Genomic DNA, 24,379 nt, shown 5'->3' with positions numbered 1-24,379 from the left:
CTCAGCTTCCTGAAGCTAAAATGCTCACCTCTCAAACACAAAGTTACTGAAACCAGCCTAACAAATTCCAATATAACTGAAGAAACTCGCGCCTGCCAACAGATTACCACTGTGCTGCACAGACCTCCTCTGCCTGCAGACTAGCAAACTAGCACAAAATGCCTCAGCTTTGTTGAGGCTGGAACTCCATTACTATCACACTGAAAGTTCATGAAAAGGCGACTCTTGTATTTTGGTGTGGATTGCGGTTTTTTTCTTGGGGGGAGCAGGGCTGGAGGCTTTTTTCTTTCCATAAAGATCTAGCATTATAAAATATACGATTGAGTAGAAACTTACAGTTAAAGTGAGCTCTTTCTGTAAAGTTACCTCACAAATACTAAGTGTCCTTTACACTATTAAGCCTCACAGAGCTGAAGCAGCCCAAGATAATAATTGAGTCACAGTAGCCCAGCACGTAAAAGTTGAGACAAGTCTTCCAAAGGACGTGTGGAGTCAGGATACTTTACTGCAGCAGACATCTTCAACTACACTTAAGATTGCTCATTGAACTAGCACTGATGTAGTCCCCACACTAAAACTGCCGTTCTTACTGAAAATGAAGTACCTACGGAGATGAACTTAGCAACACCGAATCCCTGCTAACCCTTGCACCATGTTTCGAGGTCTTCTTCCACCCTCCCGAGCGCTGCGACCGGGGCCAGGAGGCGACTGCGGCGAGCAGGACACCAACCCCTACGCCAGACCCCAGCCTGCGGCAGGCGGGGGGGGATGACAGCTCCGCCCGAGCCCCCGGTTCCAGCCGCCCGCAAGACCGCTCCGGGCGCGGGTAACGGCCCGCCTCCGCCGGCAGGGCCGCCGCCCGCTTGCGGCGGGAGGGACGGGGGGACGGAGCGGCGGCGGCGCGATGCCGAGTCCCACAGCCAGAGCTGGCCCCAGAGTTACCGCCGCGGGCGGGGAGGAGGAGAACGGCGGCCCCCAGGGGAGCGGCGGGTGGCTGGCTTGCTCCCTCCCTCCTTCCCGCCCTCGCCCGGCCGGGGGCGACACCAGCCCTTCCCGGGCCCCCAGACGGGCGAGGGGGCTCGCCCGGCCTGCTCGGCGGGGCCCAGACAAAGGAAGGAAACGGGGACGAACCGGGACGAGGAGGCGGCGGTAGCACCCGTCTCCCCCCGCGAGCGAGCGCGGCCGCCGCATCCTTTTTCGCTCCGCCGGAGTCAACTCCGGCAGCGGGCGAAGTAACCCGCGCCGCGGGTCGGAGGGCACGGAGCAAGGCCGGTGTGCGAGAGGAAAGAGGAGGAAGAAGCGGCGGCGGAAAGAAGAGAGAGAGGAGCAGGGCCGGTGGCTCACCAGGATCCGCTTGAAGAGGTTGCTCTCCTTGGGCGGCAGCGGCACGGACGGCATGGTGCGAGCGGCCCCAGGGCAGGCACGGCTGGAGAAAGGGGAGGCTGGCGGGGCGGGGGGGGGCGGCCGGGCGGCTGTCGGGAGGAAGGGGGGGTGGGGGGAAGGAGGGAAGGAAAACCCCGAACTCCGCGGGGCGGCAGCGGCGCGAGTCCTGCCCGAGCGGCGGCGGCGGCGACTCTTTAACTCATTGGCCTGCACCGCCCTCCCCGCCGGCTCCCCTCAGACGCTGCGCGCGAGCGCGGCCCCTCTGCGCAGCTGCCGGGGAGGCCTCGCCGCCCGCCTGACGCTGCAAAATGGCAGCCGGGGTCCCCGCCGCGCAGGCGCACCGCTGCCCCCCGCCGCTCCCCCCTCACACACGCTACCCCCCCACCTCGCCTTCCGCGTCGAGTCGGGCGTGAGGGGATCTTCCCCATCGTTCTCCCGCTTATCCTCTTTACCCTGCCGGCCTGAGGCGAGATTTTGTTGTTTGTCGTTTGTAGCTCTCCCTACTGGGCGGCCCTGAGGGGAGTTACCTGACGTGAGCGAGGCCGCCGGCGGGCGGCCCTGAGGCGGGGAGCCCCGAAGAGCGGAGCTCTCTCCAACGCCCCGAGGGGAGGAGGGGGAAGGGGGTTCCCACCCGCGGAGGTTGTTAACAAGTAATAACTCCCACTCGCCCGAAGCCCGAGTCACGTTTGTTTCTAAGGCGGGGGCTGTGGAAACGGGGTGCGGAGGGTTTCGCAGCGTTTGACCTCTCCCGGCCGTGGCTGGGAGGGGAGAAAGTCTCTTCTTTGTGTGCTCGCTGCCCTGCTTTTTTGCCCCTACTAATCTAGTTTTAGTGGCCACCGTCCCAACAGCTCGATTAAATTGGTATTTTGGAGAGCCAGGCTGCCTGAAAGCCTGGGAGGTATTATTGGAAGAGAGCAAAGTCTCTGTAAACTGCAGAGCTTTGAGAGGCTGCGTGCTTGCTGTGCCCTGGCTGGTATTTAAGGAAACAACAGCAAACTTACCCGTCAGACTTTTAGCAAGCAGGGATGTCATCTATTGCATTAATGCATTTTTCAGCAGCTGGTTATGTAAAACTTCCCAGCACTATCGTGCATGCTTAGAACAGTAAGCATTTATTCATGGCTTGGCTCCTTCACCAAAGGAGGTTTAAGGTCTTTTGAAAATAAATTTTTCTTCTGGTTATTCTCAGAAATTGCTCTTAAATGAATCTTTGTAAAAATTAAAAAAAAACCCAACACAACAGGAAACACTAAACCCACATGTCCTGGGGCATTTACTTGGAAGGAAAACTGGTTAAACTGTCAAGGTTGCAACCAATTAAAAAGACCATCTTACAGGGAAAAAAATAGGCAGCTTCAATGAGAATCTCTGTTTATGTAATTACCCTTTAAAATATTAATTATATTTTGGTATGTTTTAAAAGGATATTAATTTTGTAGTAATATGGTTATCTGCCTACCATCCATTCCAGATGATGAACGTGGTAGATACGCACAGTAAAGCAAGTGTGTGGAACATAGTATGTAACAAGAGCCAGTTAGAAAAGCTGTGTACTTAATATACTTTGTTTGGTTACACATAAAGTAGGTGACTACGTGACTGTGACTGAGGATCCCAAGCAGCATGTCTTTGACTTGTCACAAGCCTTGCTGAAGCTGATGGACAAGATAGCTGCTTTATTTTCAGGCTAAAGGAGGGAACAAGAGAGTGGACAATTTCTTGGAGGAGAGTAACCTGGATGACGGCCTAACTTGGGGGCTACTAACTAATTAGAAAAAAGTAAATGTGGTAGGCTTACGAAGACTCCTGAGATTAAAATAGCAAAGGTGAGGAGAATATTAAAGTACAGCATATGCTTTCCTAGGTCTTCTTAGCTGAGCATCAGTTTATGGCCACTGTTTTTATGGATGGTGGTTGTTTTCAGCGTTGTTTTGTTAATCTGTTTAGACATATGGTCTGTAATAAGTTTCTTTGTCAAAGGAATAACTTTATTGTGTTTATTTCTCACTTTTTTATTCTGGCATGCTTCTGTTGATGTCAGTCGGCTGGATCACTGATACTAGTATGTGTATTTTTCACATGCTGACCCAATTCACTCTTCTTTCTGCTATATGGTGTAGTACTGCTGTATTCGGTCTCGGATTATTTCAGAGTGGGAGTACTGTTGACAAGGATGGCCAACTTGACTTTGGCCTGCTGCATCAATTTCAGAGCTTGTTTGTACCACAGCATGTATTCAGCACTTTTTATAACAAGCTGAAGCCTTGACTTTATGAACTCTAGTTTTCTTTCTTAGCAAAAGGCATGTTATGCCTCTGGTTAGGTTGAGTGATAAACATATGGATCTCCAAGATGGTCAGGCAAATCCTGTGTTAGGTGGACCTTTGGTGGCTATTCTTGACAGCTAAAGGTCTCAGTTTCCTGCTAGTCCAAATACTAGAAAGAAACTGAAAATAGGCAAATTGCAAATAAGAGGCAGGGGTTTGATTTGCATTTAGACACGTGTCTGTATTAAAAATCTGTGTTAAAAGCAGCAAGAAAAGAAAAGCAAGGAGGCAATAAAAGAAATGTCTGTAGACTAGCTGGGAGAGAATTGAACAAAGAAACGGGCTTTTGCGGGAGGCAGAGCTCTAGTTGAAAGTGAGGTTTGGGAGCGCAGTCAAGAAAACTTCTTGTCATTTAATCCCACTGTGCTGGGCAAAACAAAGCTCTTTCTACAGGCTTTGTTAATAAACAGGACTGTATTCAAGACGCGTATGATTCTGTCACCAGTTTTTCCTTCAAACAGAAAGAATTCAGAAGTCTGTTGACAAACTGTTTGGGTCGAAAGGGGGGAGCAATATTAAAGTGATATATACATTATAACAAGCTTGTGATTTTGCCCTGTCTCTCACTTCACTCTGTGACCTGTCAATGTTAGTTGGTATCTGTAGAAGTTGGGGCATGATGCTTGCAGATCTCTAAACCCGGTTAGGGCCCCCTGAGCGAAAAAGGGCCTCCGTGTGGGGATGGAATTGCCTTCAAGCCAAGCATATTGTAAGGCCTGGAGCCTGTTTTGTCTGTTGAGCCATTTCTTTGCTTCCAGTTTCTAAAGCAATTGGCAGTTTAGGATTGCCAGATTTTAAAGTACAGGGTGGCCATGTTTGTGCCGAAGCCCTGCAGCCCTGCTGTATTTCTGCTGTGGCTCTTCCCTTCTGCACCCAACGTCCCTGTGGGCTGCCGAGGAAGGCAGTGCCACCCTGCCCCAAGCAGCCTCCGCCCCGTAACAACCCCTGGTCCTCACTGGCTCCATAGGCAGCTGCTTTGGCCACCCAGGTTTTAAGGCATCAAAGCAAACCATAACAGGGTAGAAACACAGACAGCAATGAGATTTCCCATCCTTCATACTCAATTCCTTTATTGCATTATAAAATCATATTGTAAATATGGGGAAGGGGTGTATCTTACATGTTTTGAATATGAGATGCATGGTCTAGGTCCTGTGGTTGACAGTATATCTGGCAACCCTTCTGACAGGACAGAGTCCAGCCCTCGTCTTGGCCATGCAGTCCCTGCATGGTCTGCTGCCTGGTAGGGAAGGCTGAGTGTTTGTTACAGTTTCTATTTTCACACTTGAAGTTAAAGAACTTGCCACCAAGGCATAATAAAAACTGAATCACGATCACTTTTAATCCGAGGATTTAATGTAAGAACCATTACCGGCTGGAGTAGAAGCTGATTTGATTTTCCTTGGCCTACCCTCTTCTTTTAAAATCAATTTTTGAGTGTGTGGTCTGCTTACAGTTTTCATGTTCTCATTAGCTTCTCAATTGTCCTCCTATAGATTACCTTCCCAAGATTTGTAAGTATCAGATTGCATATTTAGAGTCCCAATGCAAGGATAATTTTATTTCTTCATTTCACTGAGGTCTAAGTCATAGTGGAAGAAGAGTGAGGTGTGGTGGGGACAGCGTCTGGACGATGGTGTCTCTCATGGTGCAGCACTACAGCTGCGGGCCTGGGGAAGCGCCTTTGAGGTTTCAGGCTGCTGTTTGCTGTGGCCCTTTTGTAGATTGGATCAGCTCTGGGGTGGGTCCCACTCTCTGGAAGATCCTTTTAATCTGACTGCCTTGGATGGAGCAGAGCCAGTATCTGTCCTCCGACCTAAACAAGTGGTTAGTTGTCATTCATGTGCTGATGAGGTTTGATCCAAATCCTCAGTTGATTAGTCTCATTTTCAGTCTTTTGGAATATTTATGTCACCAATGATATTCTGTGTGCCAAATACCAAATTTTTACCTTTTTTTTTAATCCTGTTGAACGATAGTAGCTGGGAAGACGTTTTTTTGGGTGATCACAGGTATAAAAAAACAATGTTACTTAAGTCTTTTTAAAATGCAAATACATTTAAGGAGGTAGTTGTATAATCTGTTTAATATTATCTATTAAAATGTGCATATACATAGTATGTTTTTAAACATACCTTATTAGGAAGCTGCATCCTATTAGCATAATGATAATCTGAATGATTGTGTTTATTAATATTTTGTAACTGGTGTTTGTCTTTAGTAGTGTAGTAATAATTCATTTTAAATATAATTGAATAGTGAGCTTAGACATAAAGTGGAACTTAATGTTGTTTTATACAAACTTCTCTGAAATGAATCTTTTAATAACCAGATTTGAAATGACATTTATTTTCAACCCATGTTTTGGAAAAATACACAGTAAAGTGTATGTAATACAACAGCTTAGAAGCTGGAAACAGAAGTGAGTATTCCCATTTGTTGTTACTCTTGCCATTTCTCCCAAAGTGTTGCTGAAGTCAGAGTGTGTTACTGTGCAGCTGTGAGGAAGATACCGAAAATGAAGAGCTACTTTTAAGGTCACTTTCCCCATTTTTTATTCCGGGGCTTGTTTCACAAAGCGAAGCAAAGCCTGCCTTTACCAATAGCATTGCTCAAGCGACGCTCGCAGCCCTTTGGTGAGTGTCCCCCGTGCCTCCGCGGGCTGGCCGTGATGCGGAGGGCCGGCCGGCCACGCGGGCCTGAGCCGAAGCACGCCGGGAGTTGTGTTTTTGAGCAGGCATGCTGGGACTGGGAGTCCTTTTGCTCTGCTTCCCGTCGCCATGGCCTCGTGTTTTGAGGCAGGATCCGTCTGGCGGTGAGTGACGTGTGCCGGCGGATGGTGAGTGCTAAAGCTCCTTGATGGGTGCTGGGGAGTGGAGCCCCCATACCCCTCGCAGCCACCCTCCGCTGCCATGCAGTCTCTGCCTGCTCCTGCCGGCTCCTGCCGGCTCCTGCCTGCTCTGCAGCCCTGTATTCCCCATCCATGCGTAACCCCTGCAATGGGGAAGGGCTGCCAGGGGACTTCGTGCACGATTTTCGGGGACTTTGCTCGGGGTAGCTGTGGTGGGAGGCAGAGGTGTGTGAAAGGTGGCCTCGGAGGCAGGGCCCTGAGCAGTTCCTGTTACAGTGTCTATGGAAATACATGCTCCTTCCGTGTACCTACATATTCTTATGTGTCTGAATTGAGTTGCATGGAGTTAATAACATCTTTGATTGTTAGAAATTATTTCTAAAACCTCTTAAAGTGTTCACAATATTAATAACCCTTTCCTGTCTGGATTTTTTTTTTTGTTATTAAAGACCATTACAGTTTTCACTTTTGCTTACTGGTTTTGATTTGTGATGTGCATGGGGTAATTTTGTCACATAAAGTTATCAAAATCTGGTTTGGAAAGCAGTTAATAGGTCATCTACTGCTCATAGCTCTGTAAAAGTTTTATGTGTGCTTATTTCTGTAATGCAGCAACATCTCTCTGAACAGGAGATACCTTTTTTATTTAACACAGCCAAGTTATTTTGAAATTTCTGACTTCCTTCAAGGCCAGTATCATGCAATTATTTACGGGTTTTAGGCATTTAAAACCAAGAATTTTATTTCTGAGAGCTCAGGCAGAACAGTACTACAAATCTGCTATTATTTGAATACGTCACTTCTTAACTACACCAGTAAAAAAATAGAGAGGGTTATGATCAATAAATAACATAAAAGATAACATTAATATTTTAAAAATGAGTTACTGATGGTTAGCACTTGACCAAATGACGATGGGCCATGCTGATCTGAAGCAACTCTGGTGTCATCAACAGGATTAGGTCTCTTGGAATTGAGTCTACACATGCCCCTGAGCAACTAAATCCAGGGTTGTAGATGATGAGCCAGATTTGTGCCTTTTGCTGTGTACCTGGTGAAGGGAACATGATCCCTCTGCTACAGCTGGTTTTAGTCACCAGAACAATTCATGAGGGGTATCGTTGGCTTTCTGTAAATTAAAGCAGTCCTGGAGTTGCCGCTATGGGTTTGGTAGCACCTGCTGGCTGGGGAATCTGGGGAAGGTGCAGAAGTAGAATAAAGGCCCTTCCCTCCTTCTGTAGGTGATAAAACAGAGATCCAGGCAAGCAAGATGCAGTGCTTCTGGCTTTACTGCATATTGCTCTTTCTTCATTGTGAACAAATGGACAAAAGTAAATAGGTGAGGATAATAAGTGAGTTGAGTAGTTAGAATGTTATAGTAATTTGTTAATAAAATGTCTAAAGGTGCACAAAAGGTCTTACACTGATGAGTAAAAAATTATTGTGCCAGAAAACTGAAGTGTATGTTGCAAAAGTTTCATGCTCTCATTTTCTCTGAATCCACTTTTTTGTAAAAAAACATAGACAGATGGGATTGTGGCACAGTGCTGCTTTATTTGTTAAGCCTTTCCTGTGCGAGTAGTCCTAGAACATGAATGTTTTCAATTTAGTCCTCTTGGTAGACCCTTGCACTTCAATATAAATTTTTAGAGCACAGTAAGAATTCATAACATAGTTTGCAATGTTGGTGATGTAAAATGAAGAGGAAAAGATCTTTCCTAGAGCAACAGTGATGCTAAGGGGAGCCTGTATCCTGCAAAACTGTAGGGCAAATATCTCAGAAAAATACAGGGGTTGTATTTCAGAGTACCAGCTTCATGCTCACTTTTTGGATGGAAAATATTTATGTCACTTATATGTGAATATCTCGTGGGAAGAAGTATACAGGGGACATAAAGCACTGTTCCCATGTCTTATATAGTACCTATATGGGTGAGTAGTTTCTTGCAAGTGGATTGTAGTCCTATTGACTAATCTGTTGCAAGGGCAGCTTGAGGGTACTAATTTCCTCCTGTCAAAGTTATATCCTGTTATCGTAGTGGGTATAATTTTGCACGTAATTCTGGACATTTCATACATTATATAGAATTCTATACCTCTAGTATAGATTTTTCTTGTCTCAGCAACATTTTGCTTTTGCCAGTAAGGCATGAAATGGTTGGATTTTTCCATTTGAGACATATGGCAAAATGAAGCTGTTGTCTGTAAAGCCACATCTACAGTAGCTTTTCCACAGCATAAATAAACTGTTTGAGGAGGTGAGGGAAGAGACCTTTTCCAACCCTCAGGCAGTACAACGGTGCTGATGAGAGTTTCTGGTTTAAACCAGGACTAAAACAGGAGTAGTTTTGTCCATGACAGTTGCATTTGTATTGGTGTAATCAAGAACAGGATTTGGGCTTGATACAGTTCTTTCTTGTGTTTATTTGGGTTTGTTTGTTTGTTTGTTTAATAGAATGCTCTCTTTTTCTAGATAGTGACACTTCTCCACATAATGTCTACTTTTAATTTCAGGTAGAGGAAAAATAAGAAACAAAATGAAACCTTTCCAAAGTGTCTGTCTTTTCAAGAGCCTGCTTGCCAGTTGCTACTGTCATGGTCAACTTCACAGCTGTCTTCTCCCTCCTGTTGCAAAGAAGATAGGTTATGTGGTGGAACTGCACAACTGTGGATTTTGGAGGCCAAAATCTTTGTTGGACATAGCTAGATTCACTCTGTCTTTTAACAGTCGGCATAGGAAAAAACATCAGGATATTCAAGCATTGTGGAAGCATGAGACTGTGCAGAAGTATCTGGAGACTCTGAGCAAGGAATACCAGCAGGTTAGTCATCTGTTAAATGCTGACTCAATAAATGACTTGGAGCAAAAAGCCCTGAGGACAAGATGGGCCAATCTGTCCCCAATTGCAGCTGCATTTCAAGAAATCAGAGAGGCTGAAAGAGAACTTCAGGAGTTAAACGCTATGTGCAGAGGTGAGGAGAACACATCTACTTACTTGTTTCAGAACAGTAGCTTTGCTTGCAATAAACTTCATTGCCCAGCCTGAGAGGAAAGCTTTTAAATAAGTTAAGCCAGCCCTGGCACAATCTCTGGTCCTGCCTGCTCCTGGGAGTTTGCATGCTGCTAGGGCTTTCTGCATCCAGCCACATCCTTCCATTTTTCATCTCACCTCACTTCAGTTTGAGGTCTTAATACAACCAACTTGGGAGAGTAGGTATCATCTGGAATCTCAGGGCTACTTGTCCAGCAGAAATAGTCTGAAAATTTTTGTTTTAAGGTTGTTTTTTGATAGAACCAAGCGCAGTGTGAATGAAGGAAAAAAATTTAGTGAGCCTAATACATTTGATAGATGCGGACTTCATCCGTGTTATTTAAAATGGGATTCCATCTAGTCAGTTCATTGGTACTTATTGTGCAAATTACATGAACTTTCATTAGGCCCTGAATTGTCAGCTTCCAATTTAAATGGCAAAAGCTAGTATATCTTTGAAAATATTTGAGGAGTCCTTCAAGGAATAAAAATTGATGGTTGTCTAAGAAACTGCTGGTTTTCAATATTCTGCTACAGTAGAAGCTGAGGTAAAAAAGAATTTTAAATTGTTGTTGCTTTTGATACCGTTCAGGAATAAGACAGTACACAGGGTGTAAGAGAATTTACAAAATAAGTAATGGTGCAACATTTTGAGAAAAACACATTGTTAGAAGTGTGAGGAGGTGCACACAGTACGAAAGAAAAAATGTAATCCATTCTGCTACACTGATAGGTGTTAAGCCAAGAGAGGGAAACATTGGCCTGGAGAGGATGGGGCTTGCTTACATTAAAGAAGTGAAGCAAGGGAAAAGCAAAGGACAGGAGAAATGGGTAGCTAGCGGTGTAAATGGAGGATGATGAAAGTTCATGGTGCTTTTCAGAGGGAGAACCAAGGGGTGCTGACAAAACAGTGAAAGCCATATTGAAATGAGGCTGGTAAAAAGGTAACTTGTTTAGAAAGATAGAAAGCATTTGTATTCTTTAGTTTTAGAAATTAGATGTTTGTGCTTTTGGAAAAAAAGGTCGTTATTGAAATGTTTTAATCCCCAACCCTCTCAAGTTCTTTTCACTGGAGAAAGAGGAAAAGGAGTGAAGGTGAAAAGGGACAAAAATTTAACACTGAAGAAGAAATGTCCATGGAAGAATTCGAAGGTATTAAGAAAACACTGGAAAATTCATACTTCAACTTTAAAAGGCTATTTTTGGATCAAGTAAATATAATGAAAAATTTTTCTAATTCCGTAAATTATGATGTGGATGAATGGAGTGAGCTGTAGTTGAGAGAAGGAAAAATAAAAAACCGAAAGAAAATCACAGCCAAGAAGTTAATTAAATGAAGCTCAGTTATTCTATCTGTACTGTTTATCATGTGGCCAGGTTAAAACACAGATGTTCCCTTCATTTGACTGCTCTTTGTTTTCTATTTAGCTCCCTAACTGACCCTCTTCTCTGTAGTACCTGAACTCCTCACAATTGCTATAGGATTTTATATTTGCAACACTCAGCAAAGCAGAAAAGTACTATTTCCTGTTTTGCCACTGCTGATGTGAGTCATGGAGTAGATTAAGTGAATTCTTAAAGGTCAGGTTTGGAGGGAGGTAGGAATGGGACACCAGTCCTTTGAACCTTAAGCTCGTTGGTCACCACCAGACCATTCTTTCACCTCTGCTGACAGTAGTTAATTTGATACTGTTTATCTAACTAATCAGTAATGATGCCTTTAGGACCAGCTAGAAGCCTTTGATTCAGTACCAGCTTTAGGTTGGAGTTGTGACATACTGGTAGGGAAATTTATACAGTTTCTGCCTTAGGTACACAGGATGCCAGGTTCAAATGTTGATCTGACATCTTTTATTTATTTATTTTATTACTTACAAAAAAACCTGGAGCATAAATTAAAAACTATGATATGGAGGAGCTGCTGCTGTCCTTGCCCAGTATACAAAGCTGATTGAACATCCCAGCCCACTTAGTTCTTCAGACTCGCTGCTGAGGCCACCAGTAAATGTGCGTGCGTGTTAGCTGGTGTGAACGGGAACCAGGCTCCAGACGCCCAGAGATGTGGATCCCGCGGTCCTTGCATCTGCCTTTGAGATACCTGATTCCTGCTGCAGAATCCAGAGCTCAGAGCTCAGGCGACTGGTCGTGCAAGGCGAGGAGTTGCATTCCACTATTGAGTGTCTTATGGTTTTAAGGTGCATCTGAGACAAACCTGAGGTTTCCATGCTGGCCACAAGGCATGAGACTTTCTCCTCCTCTTTGTTGCTTTCTTCCCTCGCTCTCACTCTCAGCTGTTCAAAGCTGTCTCCCCCCATTCCTCCAGTGTGCTGGTAATTGTCTGGTTGTAAATTAAATCTAGTTCAACTGGGCATGGTAAAATAGATGCATTTATTTAACCAGACCTATTTTTTTTCTTTTGGTATGTTGAATTGATTTACTTTCTGATGAGATCACTGACAGAGCCACTCCTCAGCTGGTAGAACAGTGGGAAGAAAGATGAAAAGGAGAGGGTGCTCCCTGTTTTGGCAGTGGCAGGTTTTCCACTTGACTCCAACTGTCTTCCGAGTTTCTATTTAGTGTATAATCTAATGATAACTGATCAGCATCTTTAATTATTGTAAATTGGAGCCTCCATAGGAGAAAAGGTTTGAAGTTTCTGCTAGCTTTACCTGAGAATGTTTCCTAGTATGGTAGTAAGCTCTAAAATGTGGGAAGGTGCAATCCACTCACAGAATCGAGTAATTTAATTTGAAGAGGACCTCTGAAGATCATTTGGTCTGGTGTCCTGCTCAAAGCAGGACCAGTTAGAGCAGGTTGCCCAGGGCCTTGTCCAGTTGAGTTTGGAATATATCCAAGGATAAAGGTCCTACAACCTCTCTGAGCCCCTGTTCCAGTGTCTGACCACCCTTGAGGTGAAGATAGTAGATTCCTAATATCTAATCAGAATTTCCTGTATTCCAGTTGATGTCTCCTTTTATCGTGATATACAGAGTCTGTCTCCATCTTTTTGATGTCTGTTAGGTAGTTGTACACAACAATGAAACCTTCCCTACCCCTGCTTTTCTTAAGGTTGCACAGAGTTCTCTCAGCCTCTTCTCATACATCCTTTGCTCCAGTCCTTGACCATCCTTATGGTTCTCAACTAGACTCACTCCAGTATTTCCATGGCTTTCTTGTACTGGGGAGCTCAAAACTGGACACAGTACTCGAGATTGTAGAGGGGGGAAGGGAATCTCCTTCAGCAATGCAAAGAGTCCAAGTGAGGTCTCCCAGGCATGTTTTGACATATTTTGTTAAATCCATTTGTGGATTTACCCCTGGACTGTCAGTAACCATTGGTATAACTAAGAGTGAGTAACTGTCAGGTGGCACTGGCATCTATTTGATGCAGACTTTGAGCCATAAGGTAGATGGAAAGGTAAGATACCCGCTACTCCTTCCAGCACACCTGAAAAATATGATCATTTAGTTAGCAATACGCATCCTCGCTTGGGCTGCTTTTATTTGTTATTTCATGCTGGCAAAATGCAATTGCAAGCTTTTATGTGCTGCGATGCATGTCTTTGGACAGCTGTATTACAATTTGCTCTGAGCTAGGTGAGATTGGCTAACATCTATTCCTATTGTTGGAATTTAGAGCTAGATAGCAGAGATGAGAAACAACTTCTAGAGCTTGCCTTAGAAGAGAAGGAAACCCTGGATAAAAAAATCAACATGTTGTGCAGAAAGGTGAGCCTGAGGTAAAATTATACAGCTTTGTCAATAAAGATGTCAGACAAATGTTCCTTTGTGATCTTACCAATAGACTGTGATGCTTGCGTTTAATGAAACAGAAGTCCAGCTTCTGTATTCTCCCTGAAAAGAAGTGGCAACATTAATTATTAGTAAGCTTCTTACTAACAACTGTGTCTTAGAAGCTTATTATTTTAGTCATTTTTGCTTGCTTGCTTGTCTGTCTGCAGATGCTGAAGGGGATTAAAAAAATGGTGAGTCTGTGCTATTAAGACCTGACGTGACATCCTAGTAACTGTTTGTGGCAGCGGAGCATGCATTCTTGAAAGACTTCTGATTGGAACTTGCAGTCTTTCTTCAGCTGACAGCACCCCATAAGTGGGGAGATTAATTATAAGCAGAGAAGCTGAAACAATTCAGTGGAGATCTCTACATTTAGGCTCATTTCTATGTTCAGATTGAAATAATATGAAATGGGACTTTCTGAAAAAGAAGATTGATGTAAAGATTGGCTGGGTTATAGCTAATAACTTTGTGTTCATAGGTAGCTGGGCTGGAGTGGGTGACCCGGCACCTGACTTTGCAGGATTGAATTTTCAGCTAGCTTTCCTGTGGATGCATCAGCATATCCCATTTCCACATTGGCTGCACTGAGTTGCAATGGCCATTGGACAGTCCTACTTACTATGTTGTCTTTTTTAGTCCTACCTACTAGTTTTCCAAAAGATCAGTGGTTGTGTGTGCTCAAGCTGTGACAATTCTGAAGGCTGGTTGTAAATTTGTTTAAGACAAGATAAGAGTCATGAAGGAGATAATGACATTCTTTTTTTTTTTTTTTTCTTTTCAGCTTTTCCAGCTTCTAGTGCCAAAGGAAAAATATGATAGAAGTCATGTCATATTAGAAGTGACAGCTGGCAGAACAACTGGAGGTCAGCAAAGTCCCCACAGCAAAGATTACTTCAAACCTCCATCCAACTTCATTAAACCTGTTATGGGTTATTCTTAATGCCTTTTTATAACTTTAATGGTATAAAGTAATGCTTTCTAAAGAAGAGTATTAATCTGTCTAATGACTGTGGTTAGAGTTGCAGCTAAATCTAAAAACCAGTGGCTGCCATTTTATGAGCTGCTATTTAAGTTGTAGTGCCTTTATATTTTTAGGAGACATCTGCCAACAGTTCACTAAAGAAATGTTTGAGATGTACCAGAACTATGCAGACTATAAACGTTGGACTTTTGACATTGTGAACTATATGCCAGCTGAGATAGGTACAGTAGTTCTTCAGATATTACACCAAGACAGTGAAATTAAAAGCAATGTTTCTGTGCTATATTTGTCACACATTATTTGTCTCTTTAGGTGGGTTGCATCATGCCGCTGCTCATATTTCGGGAGATGATGTCTACAGGCATCTGAAATATGAAGGAGGGACTCATCGAGTCCAGCGAATCCCTGAGACGGGTCTATCATCAAGAATGCAGCGTATTCACACTGGGACAATGTCAGTTATTGTCCTCCCTCAGCCAGAGGAGGTAAACTAGCTGTTAATCAGGGTGGTAAGGCAGTGTGTATCCCTGCTCACCCATTCTGGCATTGGAGTAGGTGTTATTTAAAACCACGTTACTGTTACTGTTTGGGGATTTTATTGATACCCAAGCACTTTGTGCGAGTCCCAGCAAGTGAACCGCAAGTTCTCCGATTCTGGAAGGCGATAGTCCTTGGCTCTGTACCTTACATGTTTAAATGGGTCATCAGAAGCAACTTTGCAGAGATTTTCTATGGCCTGAAATGGCATGTAAATCCGTGATCATTTCAATGAGTATTCCAGCCCCAGCACTCACAAAGCTGACTGCTGTGAGTAAGTGTCGTGGTTTAACCCTGACCAGCAGCTAAGCACCATGCAGCCACTCGCTCACTTCTGCCCCCTCCCAGTGGGATGAGGAGGAGAATCAGGAAAAAAGTAGAACTTGTGGGTTGAGATAAGAACAGTTTAATACCTAAAATAAAGTAAAACATAACAACAACAACAATAAATAATAAAAATTATTACTATTAGTAATAGTAGTAGTAGTAGTGAAAAGGAATATAGCAGAAAGAGAAATAAAGCCCAAGAAGACAAGTGATGCCAAATGCAATTGTTCACCATCTGCTGACTGATACCTGAGCAGCGATGCACCCCTCCCCGCCAACTCCCCCCAGTTTATATACTGGGCATGACATTCTATGGTATAGAATATCCCTTTGGCTAGTTCCCATCAGCTGTGCTAGCCATGTCCCCTCCCAGCTTCTTACACACCTGTTTGCTGGCAGAGCATGGGAAGCAGAAAAATCGTTAACTTAGGATAAGTGTGACTTAGCAACAACTAAAACATCAGTGTGTTACAACATTATTTTCACACTAAATCTAAAACCTAGCACTGTATCAGCTCCTAGGAAGAAATTAACTCAAACCCAGCTGAAACCAGGACAGTAAGCCAATTTAAAAATACGTCGTGTATTAAGACAGGGAATATATCCAAGAAGATACTCAGTGTTGCATAGTAATGTGATTCTGCAGGTCCTTTTGATTTTTTTAGTTTCCTTTAAATTATTGGTGTCCTTCCCTGTTAAATCAAGGACAGACTGCTATGAATTTGAATGAGTGTGTTGGCTAGTCTTTCTGAGAACTGTCGCTATCAGTTCTCACTTAAACCAGCAGTGTACACACAAAATAAACAAAAATGGATCCTGTAGGCTTTCCCTGCACATTTTTCTGCTTCCTTGTAATACTTTCCTTGCAACACTGATCAGATCTGAATGTTCCTTTCCCATCCACTGAGCACAAACTATAGTCCAGGTCATCATGGACTCATATTTCCATTGCAGTCCTTACTTGGATCTGCATGCACCCATTTTTTCCTCAGTTAGATGTATTTAAGCACTGTTGCAGGAATCATTCAGGCTTGACTCATGAACAAGATCCTTGCATTGCTATTTATAAGTAATTTTTGATTATTTCCTTCTTTCTTAGTCTCCCTGCCAAAGCTAGTGGTTTTACAAAAAGTTGTTGATTTTTTTTGTTCCACACGGACATATACCTTGTTTTGTGAAGGACCTGGAGTGAGAGTTTGAAAAAATAAGTGAAATATTTAAAGCATCACTTGCTTTGCAGAGATATCTGACACTGCATTTTTTGGAAGTATAATAATAATAGCTGTTAGGAACAGATGTAAAGGAGCAATTTTTTGAGAAGCGGGGGTTTTTTTACACCAAGTATCACTGACATTAAAATATTTTTAGAGTAAGCAGGAAGTAGTAATTTTCTTTGATTCTAGGTTGATGTTAAACTGGATCCCAAAGATTTGCGTATAGATACGTTCAGGGCTAAAGGAGCAGGAGGGCAACATGTTAACAAAACTGATAGCGCTGTGAGACTTGTACACCTTCCCACAGGTAAGTGTGGCTGTATTTCCTACTTCTAATCACCCTAAATCTGTATCCTGAAGAGAAAGCTTGTGATCCTGCAAGTTGTCTCTTAGAGTTAAGTCAGCAGGGTTGGGCCTTATACCAAAAAAAGGAAGTAGCCCCTTCTGGTTCTGCCCCTCTTGGAGCAAAGCAATGTGTGAGAAAAGGGATATGTACCAGTGGCACAGTGGTCAGCAAGCTGCTGCTATGCCAGTTTTGTCTTCAGAGGGAGTGTTTAATGAATACACTGTCTTTGAAGGATAAAAGAACAAATAGAGGGAGACAGGGATGGGATGGAAGATGTACATAATTTGTGCTGCATGCTCTGTACCTTCAGGAATAATGGCCATTGGCTGGAACCTGTGTAGTTACGTGACTGAGAAAAAAGGAGGCTTGAAGATTTTCATTCAGTACTCGATAATGCTATCGTATGTTAAATAGGAAGGAAAATGTGTACTGATGGAGAGGTAGTGTATAGACTAGACCACTCTTGTCTTTCTCAGGATATGTTTTTATTGAAAGTCTGTGGGCTTCTATCTGTCCTAATCTCTTTAGGCTCAAGAAATTCCAGCAGTGACCTGAAAACAGCTGTTTTCTATATGCCTTTTTATTTCAGAAATCAAACGAGAAGTAAAAATAAGTACTAAATTTCTTTTGGAGACCTTTATTTTACTTTACTTCATTATTCATAGTTAAGTTCAAGACTCACCAGTATTGTTTAGACACCCTTCTCTGCTAGAATAATGAATTTTCCACTCTCCAAGAGTTTATCTAGACTAAGACTTTAAAAACTTATGTTACATTGTTTTAAACATGTTTCTGTAGACTGTGCAAATTACATTTTTCACGTGTGATAGCTAATTGGAGTGAACCTGTTTTCTGGAGACAACATCAGGAACTTGTTTACTTCATGAAATTTTAAAATATCCCTGACTTTTCTGTAGTACTGTAGAAAGGCCCCTGGTGCAGCTCTAAAGAGTTTAAAAACATACTAGTGGTTCTGGCCAGTGTGTTAAAATGACTTTTTATCCTACATCTGAAAGACCCTACAAACCAGCACTCTAGGACATTTCATTTGCCTAATGTGTTAGAATTAATTTATCTTGTTTCCTCTTTGTTATAATGGTCTTTTGATCTGAGCTCTCTTGAATCCCTCTGTAAAGGACTAACAGTTGAGTGCCAGCAGGAGCGATCGCAGCAGATAAACAAGGAAATAGCTCTGCAGACACTGAGAGCTAAGCTGTACCAGCAGATCATTGAAAAACAACTAAGTCAAGAGCAGAGTGCCAGAAAACTGCAGGTGAGAACATGCAATTCCTGAAATTTGGAGAGGGTGCTATGCTGTAGATTTTTTTCTGATCTTTTTGAGTGACGGTGACAGAGCAAGCGAGTGTGTGTGTCTCACCATGTGTGCTTACAAAAGAGAATCTTGTTTTTTAAAATGGTAAGTCTGAGTTTACTTATCCCAGTTCAATGCTATTGTAGACTTCTCAGGCAATGAAAAAGAGACATCAACTATAGCTGGAAAGAAAAGAGTCAAAAGACTAGGTGGAATTATCCAAAAGGCAACACTCAACGTCATATACTGAATCCCCCTATTAAGGCCAGAGTTACACAAATAGAGCATCAGTAAAAAGTTATTTTCCATGAAAACTAGGATCAAAATTTCTCAAAGTTGTCTTTTAACCTGTTTCTAAACCAGAGTATTTGATAAGACCATAGAGAGCTTTTGAAAGAAACAAGTATATAAACAATCCTGCAACTACACAGTTAGGTAGCAGTTCATTTGGTATGGTTTTGGTAACCTCTTAAGGAAGAAACAGCTTCCATAAAAGAGTTACTTCAAGTTATGCTGCAAAGCATGCTTTTCTCTTGAAATGTGCTATCATTCTTTTCCCATTCTTTGAGTATTTTCCCATTCTCATTCTTTTCCCATTCTTTGAGTATTTTCCCATTCTTTGAGTATTTTCCCATTGGTGGTGCAAACTTCAACAGTGATGGACAGGAATAAAAATACTTCAGAATTATGGAATTGTTCAGTACTCCAAAGTTTCCATTTTAGCTATTTAATCCCTAATTTCAGGTTGCATTTAAGTGTATTGTTCCTGCAGATTATTAACCCAGTCATTGCAAGCAGTGAGCCATTTATCTTTTGTTATTAATTTTAGCTTGAGAGCCTTCAAAGCTGCATAAAGGACTTAGATGTACATTTATATAAATACTACAGAAAATCAGGCAAAAGCAAATTACCTTTCCTAATGTTTCAGAATTTATTCAATAAATTCGTTGTTTTCAAATACACTTTGGCTGCAGATGAAATTTTCAAAAAGGCCCATTGAAAAAGACCCCACCATTTCTTTAAGCAGTTTTTAGCATTTAATTTCCCATTTTAATAAAGCATTTAACCACACAACAATGCTACATTTGGATTTCTGTTTTAAAACTTTTAGAATTGCTTGCATTCTCGCACTTTACCACTAGAGGACTACTCTTTCTATTCTTAATTTACCCCTCTTTCAGTGCTAATTTCTGACAGCCAAACGTTAGTGGATCTGCTTTGCCACACATTTGACTGTGTTGCTTCTGTTGTTAACAGAGCCTACTTTCATTATTTTCTGTGGGAGCCACACCCCCCCAAAAAAGAAAACCACTCTTACAGTTTTGAACTAAGGACTCATATAGACCTATCTCTTGCCTTATGTGACTTTTGAGAGTTACATAATTTTTCCAGCTACAGAACTGGAACAGAAATGTACTAGAGGATGTAAAAACTTGGTCTGTGATACAGAATCACAAATAATACAGTTTAGTAATGCCACAATATTTAAAAAAAAAATATGCTAAGCCAGTGACAACTGGGTTTGTAGCTGGAACAGGCTGATCTGTTAAAGTTTATTCTAGGTATACTGTTTTAGAGTAGTATTTGATTTAATTTTTTAAAATATAATAGAATTTGTTTTTTGCTGCTTCACTACAGTTGGGAACAAGAGCCCAGTCAGAGAGAATTCGTACTTATAACTTCACCCAGGACCGAGTCACTGACCACAGGATCTCATATGATGCACGTGATATCAAGGTAACGGTTGCTCGTGAGAGTATTTAAAGTTAGAAACTTATGTGTACCATAAGAAGAAAAAAATAACTTAGTGAAAACAATTTAATATATATTAAATCAGATAGCTAGTTGTGTTCTGACAGAACATCGTCGATTTAGAAAGCTTAAACTTTCTTTCCTGCCTTATTGTAAAGATGTTTGGCACAGGGTATAACTCATTGGCCTACTTCTCTGTGCATTTTTCTCCTAGTATATTAGTGAAAAACGATCAAGCATGTAGTCAGTGAACTCCATGAGTCCCTCAGCCAGACTGGGCAAGTGACATTTGAGATTCTTGAAGCTTAGTACATCCAAAAGAAAAACCTGACATGAAGGAAGGTTTTTTTTTGTTAAGCCATTCTTTCCTCCTCCTAATGTCAGAGTGAAGAAAGATAAAAACTTTTCTTCTATGTCTGCCTTGCAGACCACAGTTAAAAGAAACTGAAACTGAATGCTTTCATTTTAAGATTATGTGAAGTCTTAGTTCTCTACACATGGCTTGAATCTTTTATTTTAAACAGGGAAACAAATACCAAACAATGCTTTTTTGTGTGTTAAATTTATGAAAATGTTTCGAGTTTTAGGACAAAGTTTAGGGTGACCCTTCAATATTTTGGATTAGGTATTCAGTTTACTGTAAGTGCTGTTGCGTAAGGAGCAATACTTTTCAAAATGTACCCACAGGTGTCCTGGGTAACTTCAGAGAGCACAGGGCATGCTCAATATGGAGCGGTTCATACTTAATGGAGTGGGGAACAGGTACACAAATACCATGGAGGAAGAGAGTGCGAAGAAGTTCCACGATTGCATAAAAATGACTTTTGTTAGTCGAGCTTTTCCGTTACTTAGCATTGGGAACTCGTTACTTTTCTTGAGTGAAACTGAAACGGTAAACTGCCTAACAAAAGTTAGTTGAACTTTGCTTGCAAAACAAACTAGTTCTTGACATGAACAACAGTATTTGAATTAGGTTCTTCAGTGCTTGATTGTTCTTGCGAGAGGATTTTCATGTGAATGCCTGGGTTGTAACATGAAAGCATGGCAGGAAGGCACCAGTAGCTCCTTTTGTTGCTGCCAGAATCAACGTGCTTTTCACAGGCAGCCAGCTGAAGTCCCGCTGCTGCGCACTGCCACGCCGTGTGGCTTTCACGTGGGGGAGCCGCAAAGACCAGCAAGTGGATGCACCAAGATAAGACTCCAGGCAAAGTGCATTCCAGCAGCTCCTCCTTGGAGTAGTCAGCATTTCAGAATAATGCGGATGTACAGTCAGTAATGCTTTTGTCTGGTTTTATTTTTTTTCATAGGAAATTCTAAGTGGGAAAGAAGCATTGGATAAGCTAATCAACAGACTACTGGAGTATGCAGAGATAGAGGCTGTCACCGAATATCTAGAAAATTTGCAGGCTGCTAAAGACCTTATGTAGAGTTAAAGCAGAAATGTTGTGTTCAGTAGCAAAATAAAATGGATGTATTTGTTAGATGATAGATTGATTAAAATCTATGCCTGTTTTTCAGTGTGTAATACTACTCTTGTTTATATTTTGGTGCAAATGAGTTATTACAGCAGTCCTAGCAGAAAGAACAAGCTTGGAGTGCTGTGTGCACATACCTCCTGTCTCTGCAGTGGGGCTTTGTTAAGCTCGTCCTTTTTTTGACCACATTGCAGCTGGGAAGATACAAAATCATGGTGATGGAGCTGAAGAAATACTACATAGTGCACTTTTTGTTTTGGGGGTGGGAGATGTTCCTTTCCAGGTGAAAGAACCTGAGCTTCCCAAACATAGTCTGGAATCTGGCCTTATGAATACTACTTGTTTTTATCCATTGATTGAGTGAACTTCCTGAATGTAGACCCTTAAAAATAATTCTGCATTTTGGTGCTTTATTTTTTAGAGTGAATATACAAAAGCAAAGGGAGCGATCTCGGGCAAGGGGCCAGAATCTTAAGAGAGAAGCCTGTCAGCTTTCCTCCAGCCATTTTTGGGTCAGCTTAGGGTGGGTCTGGACCACATGCTGCGATTCTGTGTAAAAGTATGTGTTCTAGTTTCAAAGTAAGTTGATGAAATTCTGGAAAGAGTTCAGCAGTGATAACAGGCAGCTCCCTGCTTCTTGGCAGAGAAAACAAGTTCATAATGTAGATGCATTTTAGCAAATCAGGTAGCTCTGGAGTTCAGTTTCTGTCTTGATGCCGTTGGGAATGTGTGCCTGTCCCCGAGGGCGATCCAAGTATCTATAAAGCACACTTGGCTGTAATAGGACTTGGGTTCATTTTTTCACCTAAGCGCGTGTTGCACAGTATGCTGGCAGGCACACGTGTGTAGTAGTTGTACACGGTGGTTCAGGAATACTCACATGTTAAACATTACAGAAATATATGCAACTGCTCTACTGAACTGGGTTGACTTGCTGGATCAAGGTGTTCTCTTCTTCTCCTGCTCTTCCCAGGGTATGCTATAAAGCTGCTCTGCACAATCTTTTGCATGTGAAGAATCAATTCATTGCGATGATTTAAATTGTGCCTCGTGGTTGATTTGTATTTGCACATTTATTTTGTAATCATGAATGATACAGGACTGAGAAAATGTCATTTAAGAAAAAAAAATATTTCAATACTGAGTTCTTGTAAATGGTGTAGGTTTTACTACTGTATATATAACAAACAATGGTTTTAACTTTATTCAGCTATATTAAGAAAGACAGAATTTGTACGAGGAAAAAAGCAGGAAAACTATACTCAGTTTCTCAATTCTAGAATTATTTTTCAATTCTTTTGTGTGTTTGCACATTCTTATCAGCAAGCTTTGTGCGATGATTTTTGATTTGCTTCCAACACTTTAATTAAAAAAGCTTTTGGTTTTTGTTTGGGTTTTTTTTTTTTTTTTTTAAATTTATAGCTTGGTAAGTCAATCAGGAAACATACTACCATGCAATTTAAGTCATTTGCACACTTGAACTTTGACTTCTTGCAGTAAGCAGTTCAGAAAAAAAAACCTCCAGGAAGATATGCGACTCAGCTTGCACGTACACGGTGCTGACAGACTGGCAATAACTAGTACGATCAGCTGTAGTAGGAGAGTATCCAATTAACATGCTTATCAATTACCATGCTCGCTTTCATGATGCAAACCAATTTATTTTATTAATTATATATATCTTGAACAACTGTAGAGACTGCTTAAAGTATGCATTTTAAATAATCAGATTCTACTTCTAGGATTAGTTAATGCCTATGAAGTTCTTTACTATGAAAAACTACTGAAACACTTTTAAAAAAAGAGCCCACTTTATTTTACTGGAAGAAAGATGGTCATGTTTTGATGGCAGGACCTTAGAGATATTTGCAATTAAGTTAATTAATTTTCTGTAGCCTTTCTTTGTTGTTGGTTTTGTGCAGAGTGAAAGGGGAAAGCAGAAAGCAGCTCCCCTCTACTACTAAATGTTGAATGTCCCCAATGTAGGCATTGAAATTTGGGAGCTAAATCCCTTCTCCCAGCCTGGTCCGGTGCATTCTGATGAATGACCTTTGTCTTATTAAGCTTGTCCTGCAGTCGCTCCTACCTGTATATGACTGTAAAGTATGGCTACGCTCAGGTATGACAGAGGATTCGATACAGAGCAGACCCACTTCTACAGGAGGTCATTGCCTGCAATGCTCTGCTTTACTAAAACCAGATATACTGGTTTCTCCTCTTTGAGAAAGCATTATTTGAAGCTGTTTTTGCCTAACTTACAAAATATTATTTGAAGCCATATTTTATTCTAAGTTCTTCCACCCCAGTCTTTCTCTGGGATGGAAGAGCTAAGAGGCTGTGATGGGGTTTGGCTGTGGGCTGGCACGTGTCCTCAAGGAAGGGATGTGAGGTGTAACGATGCCACCTCTGAGGCATTTTCAGGATGGAATACTCTGAACTTGGGCTTTTCAGTTCCTACAAGCAGCCATGACTTTCTGCAGTGAAATCACTAGCAGGGAAAATTATGATAAGCACAGGGAGGAGAAGGAAAGGGGAAGCGGCTCCTTGGAAGTCAGCAACTGGTTGTGGGAGAGCAGAGCAAGGGCAGGTTCATCTGATAGAAACAGCCTTCTCCTGCAGCTTTGCATTTTGTTGTCAAATAGTGTTACAACAACGAGAACAAAATTCCGCCGGCCCGCCTGGCTTCCCCTCGAGATCATCAACGTGCATAGCGGAGACCTCACGCGCGGGCGTGGTGTTGCAGCTGGTGCAAGGCACCGACTTTATCTCTCTCCAGCGCCTGCTGACTGCCAGGAGATGCAGTTCCCAGCTCTCCCTTCATTTCCCTGCTGAGGTCTCAAGCCGCAGCGCCTCGCCCAGCAAAGAAGGAAGCCAGAGAAAAGCTGTGCCTGGAAGTAGCTTTTTTTCTGCCAGGGAAAAGATGGAGACTTGCCCTCTGCAGAACAGCCCTGGTACCTTACCTTGATTACCTTCATTTAATCATCAACAGAATGTCCAAGGGAATGTGCCTCAGAAATCCTGGAACTACAAATTAATTTATTCA

General features: G+C 42.2%; 2 protein-coding genes and 1 pseudogene across 9 annotated transcripts in view; 1 reads left to right on the top strand and 2 right to left on the bottom strand.

Annotated features, from left to right (window-relative positions):
• The window catches only part of NAA16 (N-alpha-acetyltransferase 16, NatA auxiliary subunit), a 74,914-nt gene extending 72,384 nt beyond the window's left edge, over positions 1–2,530 (bottom strand). The window contains exon 1 of one of the 2 annotated variants that reach the window (XM_074815590.1): positions 1,769–2,530. Coding sequence is in view for 1 of the 2 variants with exons in the window: in XM_074815589.1 (XP_074671690.1) it covers positions 1,345–1,398 (54 nt within the window). In the remaining variant the exon portion in view is untranslated. Of the gene's footprint in view, positions 1–1,344; positions 1,686–1,768 lie in introns of those variants that run through there. The other variant, XM_074815589.1, reaches the window with a different exon arrangement.
• MTRF1 (mitochondrial translation release factor 1) lies at positions 1,227–22,724 on the top strand. 7 transcript variants are annotated; one of them, XM_074815600.1, is made up of 11 exons: positions 1,330–1,399; positions 7,803–7,900; positions 9,076–9,534; positions 13,231–13,322; positions 14,173–14,254; positions 14,487–14,594; positions 14,686–14,858; positions 16,641–16,758; positions 17,934–18,070; positions 19,748–19,846; positions 21,169–22,724. In XM_074815600.1, exons 3-11 carry the CDS (start codon positions 9,099–9,101, stop codon positions 21,286–21,288), a joined length of 1,365 nt encoding a protein of 454 aa, XP_074671701.1. In that variant the 5' UTR covers positions 1,330–1,399; positions 7,803–7,900; positions 9,076–9,098; the 3' UTR covers positions 21,289–22,724. The 7 variants fall into 7 exon arrangements, with proteins under 7 accessions (XP_074671698.1, XP_074671701.1, XP_074671697.1 ...); XM_074815601.1 differs by lacking the exon at positions 1,330–1,399 and adding an exon at positions 6,531–6,549; XM_074815597.1 differs by lacking the exon at positions 7,803–7,900 and having other exon boundaries at positions 1,227–1,399.
• Positions 3,381–6,451, bottom strand: LOC141920042 (large ribosomal subunit protein eL30-like; annotated as a pseudogene).
• Positions 22,725–24,379: the final 1,655 nt, after the last annotated feature.

Source organism: Strix aluco, chromosome 2 (assembly GCF_031877795.1).
Source record: "Strix aluco isolate bStrAlu1 chromosome 2, bStrAlu1.hap1, whole genome shotgun sequence".
NCBI lineage: Eukaryota > Metazoa > Chordata > Aves > Strigiformes > Strigidae > Strix > Strix aluco.
This window is presented reverse-complemented; position numbering and strand designations above follow the sequence as displayed.

What these genes read in the sequence shown, in the direction of transcription:
- MTRF1 (XM_074815596.1), top strand. Translation starts at nt 6,450, where the DNA reads ATGCTGGGACTGGGAGTCCTTTTGCTCTGCTTCCCGTCGCCATGGCCT. An exon ending in GAGGCAGGATCCGTCTGGCG is followed by an intron (nt 6,526 to 9,075) that starts GTGAGTGACGTG and finishes TTTTAATTTCAG; the next exon opens with GTAGAGGAAAAATAAGAAAC. An exon ending in AGAGTGCCAGAAAACTGCAG is followed by an intron (nt 18,071 to 19,747) that starts GTGAGAACATGC and finishes GCTTCACTACAG; the next exon opens with TTGGGAACAAGAGCCCAGTC.